The sequence below is a fragment of the Melozone crissalis genome, unplaced genomic scaffold, assembly GCF_028551555.1.
Source record: "Melozone crissalis strain CALT ecotype California unplaced genomic scaffold, PUWL_Pcris_2 ptg000039l_1, whole genome shotgun sequence".
In the NCBI taxonomy this organism is placed as follows: domain Eukaryota; kingdom Metazoa; phylum Chordata; class Aves; order Passeriformes; family Passerellidae; genus Melozone; species Melozone crissalis.
In genome coordinates this window covers 821905-841276 of record NW_026535817.1, presented here as the reverse complement: position 1 = coordinate 841276, position 19372 = coordinate 821905, and the positions used below count along the sequence as shown (strand labels likewise).

General features: G+C 42.9%; 1 protein-coding gene across 2 annotated transcripts in view; it reads right to left on the bottom strand.

Annotated features, from left to right (window-relative positions):
* LOC128941881 (bifunctional heparan sulfate N-deacetylase/N-sulfotransferase 4) overlaps positions 1–19372 on the bottom strand; it is a 65155-nt gene that overhangs the window by 32346 nt on the left and 13437 nt on the right. For both annotated transcript variants that reach the window (XM_054283885.1, XM_054283886.1), the window contains exon 2: positions 17793–19030. In XM_054283885.1, coding sequence (XP_054139860.1) covers positions 17793–18773 — 981 coding nt within the window. In that variant the 5' untranslated portion in view covers positions 18774–19030. The remainder of the gene's footprint in view (positions 1–17792; positions 19031–19372) is intronic.

The window sequence follows — 19372 nt, the reverse complement described above, 5'->3', positions numbered from 1 at the left end:
TGGTTGTATGGTTTCCAGCCTATCTTGCCAGACATTTAGTAAGTTGATTATTTCAGTCCTGTGACAATCTCACATGTGGGGCTATATTTACATAATATAAAACAAGTAAACGTTCACTAAAATGCAAAACCTCAGAGATGAACACCACTGTTAGCTGAAACATTGAGGAAAATCCCCAGCTGGTAAAAATCCCCACTAAATTGACGCCATTAAAGTCAGAAGCGTAGAATCAGAGTCGTTATATTTTAGAAGATAATTTTCCAAGCTATCTAGAGCATTTTAGATATGTTGAGAAAGACTGATGGGCTGAGCAAAATCAATTTAATTTTCCTTTGAGGGAAGAACATCTTGAGAAATTATCATCACTTAAGGTGCAGTAGAAGAAGGGGCAGGGAACAAACATCATTTCATCACCTGCTCCTCTCCTGCTCCCCTCACATCTCTGCAAGATGACAGAGCTGCAGGATAGGCAGGAGCTTCCCAGCCCAGCCTGGCCTCATTAAAAACACAGAGTGAGGATTAAGATGTGAATCCTGGAACCTGCAGCGTGTCAAGCATTTTCCTCTGTCTAAAGGGCAAATCTGTCACTCAAACTGGCTTTGGCTTGGTCCTAAAGGCTTTTTTCTTGCCATTTCAATTTCCATATATGCATATTAATTCATATAATAGGCAGCTCAATTTTGTTGTCATGACCTCCCCTCTATTTAATACTAAGAAGATATTGTCAGCTAAGGCAGTCCAAACTCATTTTGTCACTGCTTGTCTGTTTGGAGGAAGGGCACTCATGTCTTCCACACCCTTAATATGGAACAACTTTTTAGGTGATTAGGGTCTGCTTTCCCTATTTTTAATGAAAGAGTGGAGAAGCTGCATATCCCTGGCACCCAGGGCCAGAAACCTTCCTAGGATTTGCACAGGCTCCATGGGAGGCAGCAGGTATTTATTTGATTTGATTCTGAAGGCTCTGCAAGGTGGAGAAGGTCTATTGAATTTTAACAGCTGGAAAGCTGATCCCTTTCCAAGGCCAGGTGCCACACAGCTATTCCCCCTCTGCCTGCTGTCCCTGGCTTCACAGGTATACCCCCTTCCCTGGGGGCTCAGTGATCTCCATCCCACCCCTGTCCCCACTGCATGCCTGTGGAAGTAAAACCAGCATTCCCTGTTGAACCACAGGTGGTTATTTTTGGACGGCTGAACAGATCATGCTTAATGATTATCACTTTCCAAGGAAAGAGCCATGGAGCACACTGTGCAGGGGCAAACAGGCACATCTCTATGCCTGGCTAAGCAAAGACAGGGCTTTTTTTAAGGTAAGCCCTTAATTGCCTGGAATATCTCTAAACTCATCGATTTAACTTTATTAATTGATTCTTTGCTTTGTCAGCGAAGCTTCTCTCTGACACTCACAAGATACAGTTTCTTCATTATATTGCATTCAGTAGCTTTTTACATTAATCCATATAATTACCTTTTCTAGATTTGAAGTTGCTGTGTCTTTATTCTTCATAATTGCTGCATCTATTAGGAAGAAGTTGATATTTCTCTGCTATGTCCTTGTTAATTCTAACTCTATCCCTCATTTACATAATAAACATTTTGGGGTGATTTCTGCAGGAACATTTCATGCCTAATAAGAAGTAATTTGCTTTCCTTCATTAAGTACATTAAGACTTCATGCCCCAGACATCATTGACTGTAAACATTTGATTCTGCTCAAATTTAATGCACCAAGGCATTTTGCTCTGCCATATTAGGTTTATTTATGTGCTATGTTCTGGATTGTTAGCTGCTAATGAGACTTTGGCTCTTATTGCTCTAAGGCCGGAACAGTAACCTCATTTTAATGAGTTCATTATTTGCTGCCTTCTGAGTGGAAGACAATAAATTTTCCTTTTAATTAAAGGTCAAAACACCTGTGGCTGAGGGAAGTGTAGAGGTTATCAAATCCTTAGAGAAGGCAAATGAATGACTTGGTGTGATTATGATGCCAAGCATGGGCTGGCCAGGCTGAGGTAGAAGGTGCCTCTCTGAGGAGCAAAACTCCAAATCTGAGTTAGGCAATAACAATGCTAAAATGCAGTACTGGATTTCTGAAGACATTGTTAAGGCAAAACAGAACTTGAAAATCAGCCAAAGTAATTAAAGAGGCTTTCCTCCCCACCCAAAGGTCTGAGTGGATCAATAGAGCTGGTAAAGCACGAGCCCTTCCTTGCATGGGCAGTGGTGTTTGGGGGGAGGGGGGTAGATGCCACATGGATTGAGCCAGCACTATGGAATCCCATCTTTTTATTGGGGAAAGTGAGGCAAATATTGGGGCTCCATGTTGGGGCTGTCTGTAGGGAGACAGATGTATGTGCAGCTGTGGGTTGGTGTGTGTGCAAGTGCACAGACAGGGACTGGTGATCCCTGAAACTTCAGTTAAACCAAAAATGGATTCATTATGGGAATTGATGCACAGATCCTTGTCCTTTTTCTAGTGTTCTATTAGCCAGTGTTGTTTGTTGTGCCTTCATTCTGTTCCCACAGCAGGTAACAGCATTAGACACAAGAAAGGCTCTTGGGAAAGAAAGGATCAGTGTCTGTGAGATCAGCTGGTGAAAACTTAGTCTAGTTTTGGAGGAAAAATCCTGAAAGTCTCTGAGATGTAGGCATTGTTTAGCTTGAATACTGCAGTTGTCAGAATATCTTTATGACACATCTAAACATTATTTCTGCAAAGCAGAACACAACTCCTGACACTCAGAGGTGTCTCAGGGACATTGCCAGAAACTGAGAGCATCAGGAAAAGCACAGGAGGGACACAAGGTTTGCAGGACTGAACATTTCCCCAGTGTGGAGCAGCCAGCCTGGCATTTCATTAGGGCTCCTGCTCATACATGTGCCCTTCCAGAGGCAATGCTGTGAATGTGAATTTTGGCAAGCAGCAAAACCTCCAGGTCTTGGAGGTCTATGGCAGGGTCTGTGTGGTTGGGTACTCTGGGGCATTCCACGAGGGAGAGCTGCCCAAGGAAACCCCATCCCAATTTACTGCAGAGCCTGCTGGTGAGGATGCTCAGTGGGTAGGGCAGGTGAGGAAGTTCTTCACTCAGTCTGGAAGGCGATCTAGGCAAGGAAGGGAAGTTGGATATCCCTGCTTTGCAGTGGATCTGTAATTTGCTGTCATCCTGAGTTATTTGACTTGCACAGACTGGTTTGAGGAAGTGCTTCTGGCACAGGAGGATGTGCCAGTGCCTGGCTTCCCAGGGGTGCTGGCCACGGTTACACTGTCCCATCACCTTCTGAGGGTATGACTGAGAGTCTTGTCAAAAACGGGCTCACTTGCCGTTACTCAAAAGTCATTATTCATTTGGGGGCAGATCCTAGTGCTGGACAGTGATTGCACTGCTGCAGGTTTCTGCTCTGGTGTGTGTGTATAAAATATGGATATGCTCACCATATACACAATACTTTTTATTTATCTATACTGTGGGCAGAAAATATTTTTGCAAACATTTGCACATATGTAACTTTAACATTACCTCTGCTTTGAGCTGGGGCTTAGATTAGCTCACCTCCAGAAATTCCTTCCAACCAAAATTGTTTTTCACTTCCAGACAGTTTTCTTGGGCTTCTATGGTACATAGTTGTTATTAACACCAAGAACATGGTATTAATAACAATTTTTTAATGCATTTATTCATTTTTGTCCCTAACATCTGTCCTCAGTGCTTGTGCAGCTACGTAGCCCTGAGGTTCATTCCCAAGCTGTTCTGTGCAGCAATTTGCTGCTGGTCTGTGCAAAGTTGGAGGACTACAAAGTAATAGTTTTTACTCTAAATTTCCAGCTGAAAATTTTTGGAAGGAAAAAAGAGAAAGCAAAGAGTACTTCCAGCAATGTTTCTCTGCACTGCAGGCAGCTGCTGTCAGGATGTGATTTTTTGATTGCCTCTTCCTGCTCTTGCTCCCTCCCTGAAATCTATGCTAGGATAAAAAATCTGACTAAGCCTGCTGTGGTCTTGGCAATTTTCAAAGCTGGTGGAATTGGAATTGATAGGAATACCACAAAGCAGTTAAAATCATAGTAATGACTGTAAGGAAGGTGAAATAACTAGCCACTGCTATTTTCTGACAGGAAAGCTGTCAGTAAAAAAGTGATGTCTAGCCTGACATTACTGATGGGGTCACTGCAAGACCGGGATTTTAAGTTCCTTATTTTCAGCTTTCAGATTGGAGCATAAATTTCTGTCATAAGGGGGACAATCAACTCAGCTGTGTCTGCACTTGTTAAAACTAAACTTGCTGAGGAATTTTTAAGCCCAGGGAAGCTGAGTTGATGATTTCTGTGTGGTGAGGATTTTAGCCAACTTCCCATGCTTATAGCAGATAATACCAGAGTGTAGGAATTAGCAAGAATCCACATTATTGACTTAGTGGCTAGAGTTTGAAAGCAGTTTAGGGGTTGGTGTCAGTAAAATCTTTAATGGGATTTTGAAATCACTTGCTCTATACCCTATGCCAAACCTGGCTGAAATAGCAGGGCCTGGATCAGAGGGAAACTGCCAAACCTCACAGACCTGGAGGCACATCTCATCCAGTCCTTCCTGCAAATGGTGCCACTCCCAGTGCTGGCTGCAGAGCACTGGGCACAGCCAGGGCTTTGGCCCTGCCTTCCCTAGGGCTGGGACTGCATTTCCTGGTGCTTTTATTCCTGTGAAGCAGCCTGCTAATCCATAGTGCCGTATAAATAATTAACAGGGAGCTCTCAGCTGGGGCTGAACACAGCCAGCTCTGGCTGCAGATCTATTTTTCATTGTAGAGCTATTACTTGAGCCTGTTCAGCATTTCCCTGGAGTTGGCTGCCTTTGTGTGAGGTCTGACAGGATAGGTGGGTTTCTTAGAAGCAAGAAATAGGTGATGATTTGCAAATATTTGTGTAGTATGTTTATTGGAAACAGGAAAAAAAATCTTTTTATTTCCTGAATGGAATACCCACTTTATCAGATCCATTTCTGTGGCTGTGTTGTAACTCTGTCCTAAAGTCAGACAACTGTCAGGAGTCTACCTGCATTTAATTGGACCTAGAAGAGTGCATCTGTCCCAGTAGAGGTTCAGCCAGTTCCAGCTGAAGGAGATGAATGGGGGGATCCTGCAGCAAATTGACAACTCGCTGATGACTAAGTGGTGAATAACATCCCTGAGAACTCAGGAGGTGGCTCTTGATTCAGTATTAGAAGAGAGATGATGCTGAGTGTGACACAGCCTGGCAGTGAGAGCACCTTGACCAACTGCTCAAGTGTGGGTGCACAGATACATAAAAATACCCATGGCAATCATTCAGTCTCTTGTTGGAAAAAGGAATTCCTGGCCTTGTTAGAGCACCTAGCAGCAAAAAGCTCAAATGAAGAGCAAGGGGACAGTGTAACAGGGCAGAAAATATGAATGGAAAATAGGGAGCATGAATAAGAAGCGGGGTTTATTTTAACAGGGCCACACAGATGAGTTAAGGCAATTGCTCCCATTCTGGGGAGGATCAAAGGCATTAGGCCTGACTGGGAGCATCCACAGGAGCTGCTGCTGAAGCTGCAGGAGCAGGGAGTGGCTGCAGTGGCTCCCTGCCAGCAGTGATTGCTGCTGTGTGTCAGAAGAGAGAAGATTTACAGCCTGTTTGGGCCAGAGCTGAGGGTCTCCGGTATCAATCACTGCTGATGCTGAAGGATTTTCTAGGAATACTAACCAAATGTGCTACCAAGTGCTGGGAGGAGAAAAGCCAGCCTGTGCCCAAGCTGAGAGCAGGAGCAATCTCATGGGCTGTGGGGAGCTGCTGGCACAAGCCCAGGGCTGAGCAGGATCCCTCCCTGCAGGTCCATGCAGCAGGGATAGGAGCTGGTGGCACTTGGAGCAGAGCAGCAAAGGGGCTTAGAGATTATTTCTTATCAGTTCTGACTTTTGAGAAGCTTAAGCATTTCCAGCAAAAGAAATCTCTTGAAGAAAGGCTCTTCAGGCAGGAGAATCAGGGAAGGCAATCTGCCAGTGGGAGATCAAGGATTATTGGTCCAGTTTTTGAAACAACATGATCAGGAATGCTTGTTTTGATTTCAGTGGCTCTGCTCCCTGTGGCTGCAGTTCAGCCTGGCCAGCACAACAGCTCCATGAAATAAAGAAGAGATGCTCTATTTCCCCATATCCAATCTGCATGAGGCAGGTGAGGTTTGTCTCTCTAATTCCACTGTAGAGCTCCCAAGGAAGAGTCCCAAAAGGCAGGGACAGAGAGTCCTCATGTCAGCTCTGATCAATCACAAAATTAATCCCTAAAATAGAAATTGAATGGCAAAACTGTCTCTAGGCTTTACAGGGACAGCATCAAGGTCTAAAGTAGTATGCTAATAAAAAATGGTTGTTGAGCCGTTGTGGTCTTGTGGCAGGAAACTGTGCTGGTGTCAGTCACTGTGCTGCATGTCATCCACATAAAACCCACACTGCTCATTAGTTAGCTCAGGTCATGACTAGGCCATGCCCCAAAGTCTCTCTCTCTCCTTGGTACAATATAAATATAGGGTAAAAGACAAGTAACAGCAACAACTGCATGTTGGTTGAGTTGTATATTCTTTCTTTTTCTTATGTTTTGGTGCTTCAGACTTGTTTTCTTAAGCAAAAAAAAGAAAGAATTACAAATAAACTCTACAATCTGTTACAGGTGGGTACTCAGTTGCTATGAATTATTTAAAGACTAGACTAATGGAGGCTACCTTATCTTCTTTAATTTATGGACTTGGATCTACTAAGGTTTAATCAGAGTGGTTTTCTGTTCCTTCACTGCCCTTGGAAATCATTCACTTGGATAACTTGTCACAGAAATCAAACTTCCTTCAAGTTCTCATCATGTACATTCATCTCAAAATTCTGAGCACCTACCAGCAGTGTCAAATCCCTGCCTTAAATTTACTGCTTAAAAGCTACCTGCTGTATATGCTTTGTGGTGGGGAATTAAGGGTTTTTTTCTGCACACATTCAATCATAGAGGAGAGATTGGAGCAGGTGATACATCCTGAGCTGAGGTGTGTCCTTCAGGGCTCAGAATGGGCATGTTGGCACAAGGATGGATCTGTCCTGTGGCATTAAGAGAGTTTGGGGCTTTTCCCTGTGTGAGTCTGCCCATTGCCCACCCTCTCCATAAAAATCAGCAACCAGGGAAGTCTGGAGAACTGTTTTCCTTGGTTATTGCCAGACTTTGATTTTGCAGAATCTTGATGAGTAAGGGTGTGCTTTAAAAACCACTAGGATTAAGTGTTGCTTTTTAATATTTTTGAGATGCTTGATAATTGTCTGGCAGAGCTTAACTTCTCTGACCTTCCTCCCTTCTTTGTGATGCTGCCTTCCATTATCCAGGGAGCTGGCTTCAGTGTTTTGATAACTAGAATTGGATGTTTCTGTGGAACAAAAAGGGAATTTCAAGATAAATGTTCTTGCTTTACACTGCATTTCTTTCACCAGAGATCAGAGTGCTTCTGCCACCCCCTGTTCCATCAGGTTCAGTGCAGAGAGAGCTAAAGCCTTTGTTGTCCTCCAGAATAGGTTTAAAATCCCTCCATGCCAGAAAATCCTGCTGCTTACCGCTGCTTTATTATCCTTCCCAGCATGAAGACAGCACAGTGAGCTGTCCAGAGGAGGAGGCTGAAGATCCAAAGTTAAATGGCAATGCCCATCTTACATTTCCACTCAGTTCTCTTGAACAGAAACATGAAAGGCCAGTATGTTGTCCAACAAAATCAACCCAGACCACCAACTGAGGCTGGCACATTTGAAATGAACAATTGCAGAAGTTTCAGTAGGCTGCTTCTTCATAAAACTAGGTGATTTCAGGTAAAATTGAGAACAAAGCTCTTTAACAGTCAAAAGAAATGTTTCAGGTTCAAAAGTATCACCACACCTTTCCCATATGTGGGAAAATTACACTCAGAGCAAAACTGAAGTACTGCTGCTCCTCAGATCACTCTGGAATAGAACCGGGCAAAAAACTCAAACTTGCACCTTGAGAAATTCAAGTGGTCCAAGGTAATTGTGGAAAAGTGATGAATTCTTTCAGTCCTTGCAGTAACTTCCTAGGAAGGAAACTTGTGCTAACAGGAAGCCCTTCTACATGGCTTTTCCAGCCTTTTTCCTTGTGTTCTGGAATGCTCTTCCCAGGGAGGTGGTGGAATCACCATCCCTGGATGTGTTTAAAAAAAGATTGGACATGTCACTTGGTGCTGTAGTGCAGTTGAGGTGTTAGGGCATAGGTTGGACTCTGATCTTAGAGGTCTCTTCCAACTTCATTATTCTGTGATTCTGTGTGAGTGCCCACAGCCAGCCAGCTGCTCCCAAGCTCCCTGAGCACACCCTAGAGGAGCAGCATATCTTCCAAGAGTAATAATGGCTGATGGCAATAATGACCCAGTGAAAAATCAGAGTGTGCCATCCTTTCCTGTCTCCTAACTGTTGGATCTCGTGGCTTTCCTCTGTTCTCACATGCAGGAGCACCCTTGTTGTGAGCCCTTGTGGTGATAGGTCTCCAGCACTTGGGAACAGGGAGGAGAGCTGATCTCACCAGCACATGGAATACTTGCACGGCATTGTCTTAAAAAAGACAATGCACATCATTTGAATAATGCCAAGAGTGCTAAATTGAGACAGAAAGGTTGGAGAGGAAGGTTTGGTTTTTGCTTAAAACAGATTGCTATTTCAGAGCCATTCATAGGGATTTTGGTGGCAGCCGAAAGTGGCATTACTGAGGCAGTTAACTTTTAAATCTACTTGCTTTTGATCTTAATCATTAAAGGCAGCACTTTTCCTTCTAAATATTCCCATTGAAAACTCTGTAGCTACTTGCAGTGTAAAGTATGATTTCATGTAACACAGGATCATTAAACTGGGAAACTAGACACTTGATAGTTCAGCAAACTATCAAGCTTTTAATTATAGTTGTTACACTAAATTCCACTCATTTCTGAAGTGAGAGATTCTATTACTCTCACAGCTGAAGGGTAATGCCATAATTTTATTTTATATGGGAATAGCTGTTTAGAAATCACAAATACTGAATTGCTGTGACAGGCTTTGCTTGGGTATTGCTCTGCTAGCCCAACAGGACTGTTTGGCCAGGTGTACATCCAAATCCTGGAAATAATTTGCAGCTGTAAGATGAGAAAGTGCTAAAAGCTGGGTGATATTTTCCATTGTGGAAATCCTTCCTTACACCTCAAGCTCTCCTTTGAGCTGTGCATTCCCCCTTGTTTGCCCCCTCTCTGCCCTGCTGGGGTTCAGCACACCCTATGTGTTAGGTCACCAGTGAAATGAATAATCCAGAATATTTCTGTGCGTGCAATCTCAGCTGGCTTTGAGCAGTTGAAGAGCAGAAAGGTGGTTTTAGCCATCCTACAGTGGGCTCTTTCCAGGCACAGGTTTCCTGCCCAAAATTCCCCCTGGTCTTTAACACTCACCTCGCAATATTTACAGCAGGGATGGTGGGTTTTGTTTCCTGATAATGTACTGGGAGCCTGTGCCCAGTTACAGCAGAAATAAGAGGGAAAGCGTATGGGAAACCATATTCCCTTTCCTAATAACAAATACAGAGGAATTACACTTGATAATACCACAGACATGTTTGTTTATGATGCACATAAATCTTGGGATATGTTACTAGGAAGAGACATGCAGAGCTTTTTCATTAAAGAATTCACATTCTGCAGATGAACCTATTTTTTAAATGTAATGCATTATTGTTGTTATTATTGTTGCTATTAACCATGCAGAGCATAGCCTCAACAGTTCACACTTGTCCCTGTAACTCCTAAAGTAATAAAATTATAGAGTATTTAATCTCTATTAATTATAGATTCATGCATATTAATGCTTATTTATGTATGTATATTCAGTTCCCAAACATTTGTGCTAATTTGTTGAAAAACCTACAGTAAATATTATTACAAAGGAGGTCTCCAGTCTTGTGGCCCTCAGGGATTAAATATTACTGGGAAATGGACAAAGCACTTTGATCCTCATCCCCTGAGCCTGTCTCCCTTGTCCTGCTCTTCGCCAGGCTGCTTTTCCGCAGGTACAACTTGCTGCCCTCTAAAAACAATTGGATCTCCACCAAAGAAAGCACTTGTGCTATCAAGAATCACTGACAGCTTGAAGAGCCAATATTTCATCAGATTTGGACCAGGCAGGCAAATACAGTCTGCTGTCAAAAATGTGAATTCCATCATTTTTTAATACCATTTTTTACTTGAAGGGCTGATGTTTTGGGGTGAAAAACACACAGGTGCTGAAGCCAATGGATTTAATTGATTTTGATTCAATTCCAGCAGTTCAAGTGGAATATTGAGACAGCTTTAAGGAATTGCCTCAGTTGTTGGTATTTTAGATTTAATGTGTAATGTAAAAGCTACGTTAATAATTCTGTCTCTTAAGTAAAATGAAAAGGCAGCAAAAACCTGAAATATCCATTTCCTTGAAATTCTTGTATTAAAGGAATGTCTCAGCAAATTGTGAATTACTTGCATTTTTTAATTTCTGGAAGATCAGCAATTCCAAGACTACATTTAATTATGATCTTTGGAATTTATTTTTTTAATATTCTACAAACTGCCCCCTTTTCCTTTAGTCTGCCAGAGCAGATGAGCTGGCAGAACACAATTTTGTTTGAATCATATTGCAGTGAAACATTGTGCATTTCATAAATCAACATTTTGCCACAGAAAGCTGTTTCAGTGGAGCAATCCAGGTTGATCAAGTAACTGGAGTATAAACTGCATTTTCCTCTGCCTTGTCACTTTGCCATTTTAGAAGGATTTTCCACCCATCTATAAGTATAAGGATAAATGGCTAAACAAGTAGGATGGTAGGAAAATTAAAATCCTAACCTCTCACTCTTTGAATATTTCCATACCTTTGTCAGAAAGCATTGGGAGGGTTGTATTAGCTTTAATAGATTTAGTTTGTGGGGTTTTTTAAAATAAATGTTAAAATTCCAATTAAATTATGGCATCAATTAAAAAATTAAACTCTGAGATAAGAGATTCATCCTTTTCTGATCAGATGTGTTAAAAATAACAGGGATGTGATGTGCCAGAGAAGCTGAGTGTGTCCCACACCACAGATCCCACTTGTGTTTGGGTGTTGTCTGGATGGAAAATGGGAACAGCAGACTAAGAGAGTGCTGGTAATTAGCAGAAAGAACAGAAACATAGACAAGGGTAAGACTTACAAATACTTAGAGAAATTGTCATGGCTTGGTAAAGGACATGTAAAATTTGTGCTTCTGAAGGGGCAAAAATACTTGATCCATGGCTTTGTTTCCTAAGGAAAGCCATGAAGTGTTTTAACTAATACACTGCTTTGCAGGGAATTCTTATTAGCTTGTCCTTTAATTTTCTGGAAAATACTGAAAATGAAATTCTTAATGGAATTGAATAAAAATGGTTTTGTTTTCTCCCTGACATTTCTGGAGAGAAATTGTGAACTAACTTAACTTAATATATTAAGATATTATCTATAAAATGGGTGTGACTATTTAAGTTATAAATTATCGTATTTAACATTAGAAATTTTGTTGACACAAAATGACAAAGTTAAATTCCTAAATAGTCTTATATTAGAATTTCCCATGAGGTGAAAAAAACTCTGTAGTACTTTGTTGGGGTTTTTTTCTGCCTGGATGGGAAGAAGGCAGGTGGAAGTGTAGAACACTGGGAGTAAAAGCAGTAACTGAAAGGATCTTTGGCCATATTCACAGAAAAGACAAAGACTTTAAGACAATTTCTGTGAGCATATGTATGTAAAGTATAGGGATGGATGGATAGGGCTAAGGAGTTGAAGCCAGACATAGTCAAATATTTGGTTTTATACTTGATTGTGACACAGAGGTTGGCAGAAAACTCCTGGTTAATTATTGCTAAGTAATTGAAGTCTCAAATTTCTCATTTTCTCTGGGAGATTTTCTCAGTTTCTCACCTGTTTGTCCATCCCTCCCTGTCCCCACCCTTTTCCTGAGCAGTGCCACTTGCACATCATTTGAATAATGCCAAGAGTGTTAAATTGAGCTTTTGCTCCAAGTGTTCCTGCTGCTCCCATTTAGATGACAAAGGCTTATTTAAAGTCACTTAAGTAACGCTGCTGAAGGAGCTGCATTATAGATGGGCTCCTGCTAATGTGTTTATTGCTGCTTCAAGTGCTTTTAAGGCAATAATTATGACTGCTCTTGCGGTCTGCACTGCCTGGCCCTTCTACAAGGCCATTCCATCATTTCAGAGTGTTGTTTTCTGTGCAGGAAGCAGCTGCTAGGGCTCCTTTTAAACTTTTAAATATGTATTGTTTTAAAGCTCAGGTTAATGCAGGTCTCTGGAGGGGTTGATATTAAGCAGATGTGTTTTTTGGCTCCTATGGATTCCTAAGTGAGGCTAAATTGAGTACCACGTGTATCCTGGAGATATATTCCATTTTGCTATAACCTATGACTTCAGAATTAGTTTGGAGAAAGGATTCAAGAAATAAGTACAAATCCAGGAAATCAGTGCAAGTGTAGAAGAGCAATGTGACACAAGTCAGCTTGCGAGCACCAGAAATGTGAGCACCAGAAATCTGAATTTGACCTGGAAGACCTGCCATTTCTATATTATAAAATGTATTGTGACATTTTTTAAAACATCAAATTTTAAAATGCTTTTCAAAATGAAGTTCTCTTAAGTTCTTATAGCCAGAATGAAGGATGATTTCTCTCACTTTTTCAAATAATTCATTTGTTGTTCTGTGCAGTGTTAGACTTTTTTCCTTGGGGGAAAAAACCCCAAACATCTGAGATTAATTCTGTGTTTAACAGAGATTATTCTGAGATGAATTGCTTGTACAAACAATACCAAATTGAACCCTACAGACCAAACACCAGTGTGTTCCCTGGGACAGAAGAATACCGAGTTTTCAAACATTGAGGAAAATCTTGCTAGGGACATAGTTGTTCAATAAATTCAAGAGGTAGAAAATTTGAGCCACCAGAATCTGTTTTCTGACAAGACTCTATAAAACACTCTGAAGATGACCTAATTTTGAGTGGGAAGGTGGCAGATGAGAAAACCCCAAATCTATTAGAATTCAGGAGGGTCCTTGGATAGACAGTCAATCCATCAGGCTGCCAAGGAGAAGGATACAGGTTCTGCTGGTGCCAAGGGAATTGTGGTGTTTAACTACACTGCTACTGAAGTTGTGAATGAAGGAACAGGCCCTGTTGAAACAAAAGAAGAATGAAACATTCTGTCTGATGTGTCTTGACAAGGCACTTGAGCAGTATTCAACACTCAAGTTATTACAGAAAGAATTGGGTGATTCAAGAGACCTGAACAAGGAAAATATTGAATTAACTGTCATCTCTGATGAAACAAAATGGAGCAGGGACTCCCATTTAAAAAAAAAAAGATTATTAAAGCTTTCATGTAATGCCTCTCAGTTGCTTTTTGAATTAATTTTTAAGGACTTTAAGACTGTCCAAAAGTGGGAGCTGCAGACTCCACTTCATTGTGTCACTCTCAAGTGCTTCAGAAGGTGACAGAAGTGCCACCCAGGCTCAGTGACTAATGCTTGGCTCTGCTCTGGGTTTCTGGGCTCATCTTCTCCCTGGGCTGGCCATGGCCATGGTTCCTTTACTGGAAGGGGCTTATTATGATTAAAAGGGTATCAGGGTGACTGTTTTATCTCACAACTGACCATTCTGCCATGCCTGGTGATGGGGCCCAGACATTTCCAGTAGTTCCACCTGAAAACAGCTGTCCTTGCACAAAAACCAGGGATAATCATATGCTGGAGCGATGGAGAGGTTGAGCTCAGCTCCCTGCTGTTCCAGTACTCTTTAATTTGGAATTGCCAGGAAAGATGCAACTGCAACATGATTTTTGTCTTGAAAACACTAAAATGAGCCAGAAATCACAGGCTTTAAGTGTTCCAGGCATTTTAATGATGATGAAGGTCAAAGACAAAGTGCAGACTGTGGCAGTGAGGGGGTGTCAGAGACAAATTGTTATTTCCACTGAAGGAAGTGGAGCTCAGAGGGGGAAGGCAACAGGAGAAGGCAGACAGGCTGCAGGGAGAAGGGAGGCCTGGAGTCAGTACTAACAGAAATGACATTCCCAAGCATGGCTCCATCATTTACTGCAGCTGAGAAAGTCCCAGGATCCTCCCATCCCTATAGTGACAATTAGAGGGGTTACAGTGAAGGGAAATTGAGCTTTTAGGGAAGGGGGCTTTAGGATATGGTGGTGCTGGGACAGGCAATTTCTCCTTGATTATCTCATCAGCTCCAGCTGGAAGAGTGGGATAAGAGAGGGGAGCAGGTGGTTCTGACTCCACCCAGAAGGAGGTTTGTTGCAGTCTAAATCCTGGGGCTGAGAGGAGGGTACCAAGTGAAAAGCTAAAGCTTTTTGTTTCATTTGGAGTAGGTTTTTGTTTGTTTTATTTATTGAAGGATAAATGCCTTAGCTTGCACTGTGCTCTTGCAGGGCTTTTGAGTTAACAATAGAGGGTGTATTTGTGAAAGGTGCTGGAAAACCCTGGTGGCTGCATGGAGCTCTTCCTGGGTGAGTAAATATTGTACTGGCTCATACTATGGCAACAGGAAAAATAGCAATACTTCAGCAAGCTGTTACTCCTTGTTTGGGAAATGCAGCCCTCTTTGTGCTCAGTTAAAAGCAAACTTTAAGGGTGAAAGCTTTGTGTTTTTTCTGTGTGGCTCTCCCAGAGACAGCATAAAAAGACATTTCCAGGGGTTTTTTGCCAAATCACTGATGCCAATGATACTGGACTCATGTGGCTGGGACCCAGTATCATTTACAAGAACACAAATTCACTGTTTCTGCAAATTAACTGAAGAATTCTTTTGCCTTTGAAAATCAAGCACTGAGATAATGTATTGGCAGGCAGGAGAGGGAGAAATTCATTTGCAGAGGCTCGGTAGGCTCAAGATAGAACTCCACAAAGCTGGGAAAAACAGCTTTCTGTGGCTCTGCTGAGTTCCTGTTAATTACTTAGCCAGACATGACCTTGCACAACTTCTTCAACACCAGGGACTAGGAGATCTTCTGTGGTAAACAGAGCCCATAATAACCCCGTTCTCTAATCTCTGTTTCTGTAGCTGATGCCACCCTTTATAAAAGTGTGTGTGTGTCTATATATATGTTTATCTCCCTGAGGCACCTAATTGACAAATGGCTTTGTGAGGGAATAAGAACATTTGGGTTGCAGGAAGTCATTACACAGGCACAGGTTGACTTGTTTAATTACTGTTTTTGCCAAGATTGCTATCAAGGGACTGGCTGGGTATTAAAGCATTCCTGAGGGGTTTGGGTGGGCATGGCACCTTTAGAGAGCCTAGCAGAGAGTCCCTAAATCTCTGCTCTCTGTGAGCCGCCACAGTCCCTCCTCCCAAAGGCAGGGCAAGGCTTTGCCATCACTGAAATATCAGCCTCCTAAGTAGTTATTTTTGCCTCTCAAGCAAAGCTGCTGTGCCTTACAGGGTGAAGGCAGGTCTGCTGGTTCTTAATTGCCTCCTTCCCCAGTGACTTGGGAGATTGTTCCCTAACTGGCTGTAATTACCCTTTTCTGTAAACTAACCAAAGTGCACTCTGCTTTCAGTGTTATGCTCATTAACAGGATTCTCTTCTGTGGGGTTAATGGATGCTGGGAATGTCCAGTCTGTAGGAGCAGACTGATTTGTGTGGCAAGTGTTTGTGAGTTACCCTGAGGAACAAATCTCTGCCAGGTTTGAAATGAAATCCATAACGTTGAGGACAGAGTATCTGTGGGTGCTCAAGTTGCAGGGCGGATTTATGTGTGAAACATTCATCTAAAAATGGGAGATAAACTTTTTATTGTTCCCAAAAGAGAGCTTGAGGGGAAGGTTCGTTCTGAGCTTGTGCCTGCAGGAGATTTCTCCCTGTGGTTAGTGTTTGTGGTGTGATTACTTGTGTGAGGTGAGGAGGGGATTTATCCCATGAGTGGCACTTCTGGTGTTTTTGTGAGGAAGGTGGGCTGCTAATTTGGCATTGAGAAATGTGGGGAAAATGAAAGCTTCTCTTTGTACCCTGACTCAAACATAATGAATGAAAGAAGGCTCACCATGCATTGCTTGGAAAAAAAATGAAAAATGTCTGAATCCCAGGCAGATGTTTTTCCTTGTTATTGTTTAGTTATTCAGCAGCGTGGACTGAATTTGGTTTTCAGATGAATAAAGGCAAGCAGCACATAAATATAATTCTGAATGCTTTTAACAGCATCCAGCTCTTACCGCAGCCCCTGGATGTGGAGTTTTCTGCCGTGTCTCCTATAATGAGCGCAGAAGTGTGGCTGCTGTGCCAAGCACAGCTGGAAAGGTTTGCCTGGCAATGTTGTTGACTGCTGGACAGTAATGGGGGTGACTTGGGTTTTTTCCTGCATAATGAGGTGATTCCAGTGAGAGCTCAGCTCTGAATCTCCAAGAATCCCTGTGTGGACACTGCTCTGCTGGCAGTGGGGGCTCTTGAACTGCTGCGGAACAGTAACATTAAGGCTTCCTTAGTGCAGCAAACCACATCAGAAAGGTGCTCTCAAAAAGGTGCAGGAAGCTATTGCTGAAAAACTTGTTTCACAAGTGCCTTTGGAGTGAGTTTCCTCTTGTGTACAAGCTCTTGCTCAGAGCATTTCCCCATGTATTTCCAGAGAGAAAGCACTTGATGCACAGTGCTCAGATCTCAAAGGCACCAGGCACTCCAAGTGCTTGGTGCTCAGAATCAGCCCTGATGAGCATTCATACACGTGATGTGGCTAATGGAATTACCCCAACTGTTCTGATGTGCAAAATTGTTTCAATTGTATGTGAGACTACTGCTCCTGCTGGGTGTTTGGCTACCCCAAAGTTCTGGAGAGGAGGCTGAGGAACATAGAAATTGTAGAAATGGAAATAAGGGTTTAGAAATGAAATAGAAATGTGCTTTTGAAAACAAAATGCTTGCTTATTGTTCCTGAAAGCATTGGGTATTTACAGGAAAAACCCTCCAGAATAAATGCTGGAGATTGTGATATTGCATGCTTAGGGATTCAATTACTCTCTATGATTCCCACATGTGGAAAATGACAAGAAATAACTGTCATGCTGTTGAGCTCTGTCTATTCTTTCCAAGCTGCACGCATCTTTGAGAATTACTCTTAACAAATTTAATGGTGTCCCTGGATACAACAAATCAGGAAAATAAGTGTGGAAGAGCCCCCCGTGAGTAGTCTGTGGGCCTTTCACTCTGTCAGATGGTTATGTCACTTGCTCAAGTGCATGATGTGTTTCCACCCTGTAACTGGTAACTTTAAATGCTTACCTGCTAGTCTGTAATGAGAATTATCCTGATAACTCTTAGGAGTCCTGCTGAGGCTGTGACTTCTTCAGGCTCTTTTTTTCCTTTTGCTCTTTGTTTTTTTTGAATGCAGTGATGGTGAGGTTTAAAAAGGCAACCGTCTTGTAGTGTTCTGGCTACTTGACAGCAATAGTGAGAGAAATAATACAGAACAGGCCTCTAGAAGATATTATGTATGTGCAACATGTGTATGCCCCTACATAGACACATCCATAAGTGCATCTCTGTATGTTTGTGGGAAAAATGCCTTTTCATCTCAGGCTGTGGTTTATGCATCTGCTGGCTGCACTTGTGCACTTCCGGCCATTACCAGGAAAAAGGGCTGCTCAGCTTTTATAAGCTTTGCCTCCTTTTAAACTCCCATTAGCATGCACCCATGTCTGGGATGGTATCCCCCCGTTCTTGCCTTACCTTCACATCGTTGACGTTCATCCTCGTCCCCTCCTTCCCCACGAAGATGTCGTCGATGTCCACCAGAATGTACCTCTCCAAGGAGAGTGTCAGCTTCTTCCCCGACAGGAAGGAGATGGCGTCGATGAAGATGAGCTTGTGGAGCCAGAAGGTCAGGTTGTTCCCAAAGAGGACTCTCTGGATGCCGTCGTGCAGGCCCAGGTCCTGGATGACGGTTGCATGGAGAGTGGTGCGGGGCAGCGAGGCTGGGGTGGGCCTGGCGGGCTGCAGCTCGCCCAGCAGCACGGGCTGGTAGGTGGAATGGTTGAACTGGAACACCGTCCAGTCCTGGCCGGGCAGGGGGCCCTGCTCCAGCCTGGGCGCTTTGGTGATGCGCAGCAGGGGCGAGCGAGGGTTCACCACGCAGTCTCGCAGGGCCACGTTGTTGTACAGCTGCAAGGGCAGCCCTTTCAGCCTGCTGCTGGGGGAGCTGTTCTCGTTGGCTTTATGAAAACCAATTATGCTAGCACTGTATTCCACACAGTATTTTTCCAGAAGCTCTCTATTCCATGAGTCCATGGACACATACTTTAAAATATTTTCATATATAATGATGGTGTACTTCCCTCTCCCGTTGTCTGTGAGAGGGGGAATGTCCCCCTTGGCTGGTGCAATGACCATGTGGTACTGAAACTTGCTGGACTCGAGGATGGCTACGATGTCTTGCCCCAGCTGGGAGTACTGGCTTTCCACGAACAGGAGCACAGTGGGATCAGTCCTAGAGGGATCAATTGGCTTAGGTGTTCTCAGCTCCTCAGACCTGTAGGGCAGAAGTTTGAGGTCCTCGCACTCTGCTTGCCCAGTGGTTTCCACAAGGGCCATTTCCTGCTTGTAGCCAGTGTAGAGGAAATAGGCGGAGATGACAATACTTGCTAAGCAGAAGGTGGCCAGGAGAATGACCAGCATTCGGAAGCTTCTGTGGAGCTTCCCGATGAGATTCATCTTTGGCGGGGCTTCCAGTTCCTGCTGGACTTAGCACTCTTCCAGGTGCTCCTCCTAATGTGCCATGGGAATGAGGAGTTGCAGAAGTTCCCTTTCCGAGGTGTTCATGTGACCATTGCAGTGCATTTATGAGGCGTTTGGAGAGGCTGTAAGGATGTTGGAGCGGGAAGTCAAAGGATCAGGAAAGACAAATTGGAAGAGGTTTTCTCACAGAGCAGCAGCTGCCAATAATCAATGAAGAGGACTCTTAACATTATCTGCAACAAGAAGTAAAAGAAGAGTAAGTAAAACAAAATCCATAAAGCAATTAAAACCACACATTAATAAGGCCAGTGATTGATACTGGTAATGTGAGTAAAGAGGGAAGTTCTGAGTAGTTCAAGGAGCACTCAGTGTCGCTTGCTTTCTTGGTGCATTAAGATAAACTGCATTAAACAGTTCCCCTGTGTTCTTAGGATACAGAAATGAACTCTGAAGAAAACTAGTCGAGGATGTGCGTCTCCTTATCTGCTTATCTTATCTAAAATGTGTCGTTACTATTGCAGATGGAACAATGGAAGATTTTAGGGGCAACGTTTGGACCAAGTGAATATTTGTCA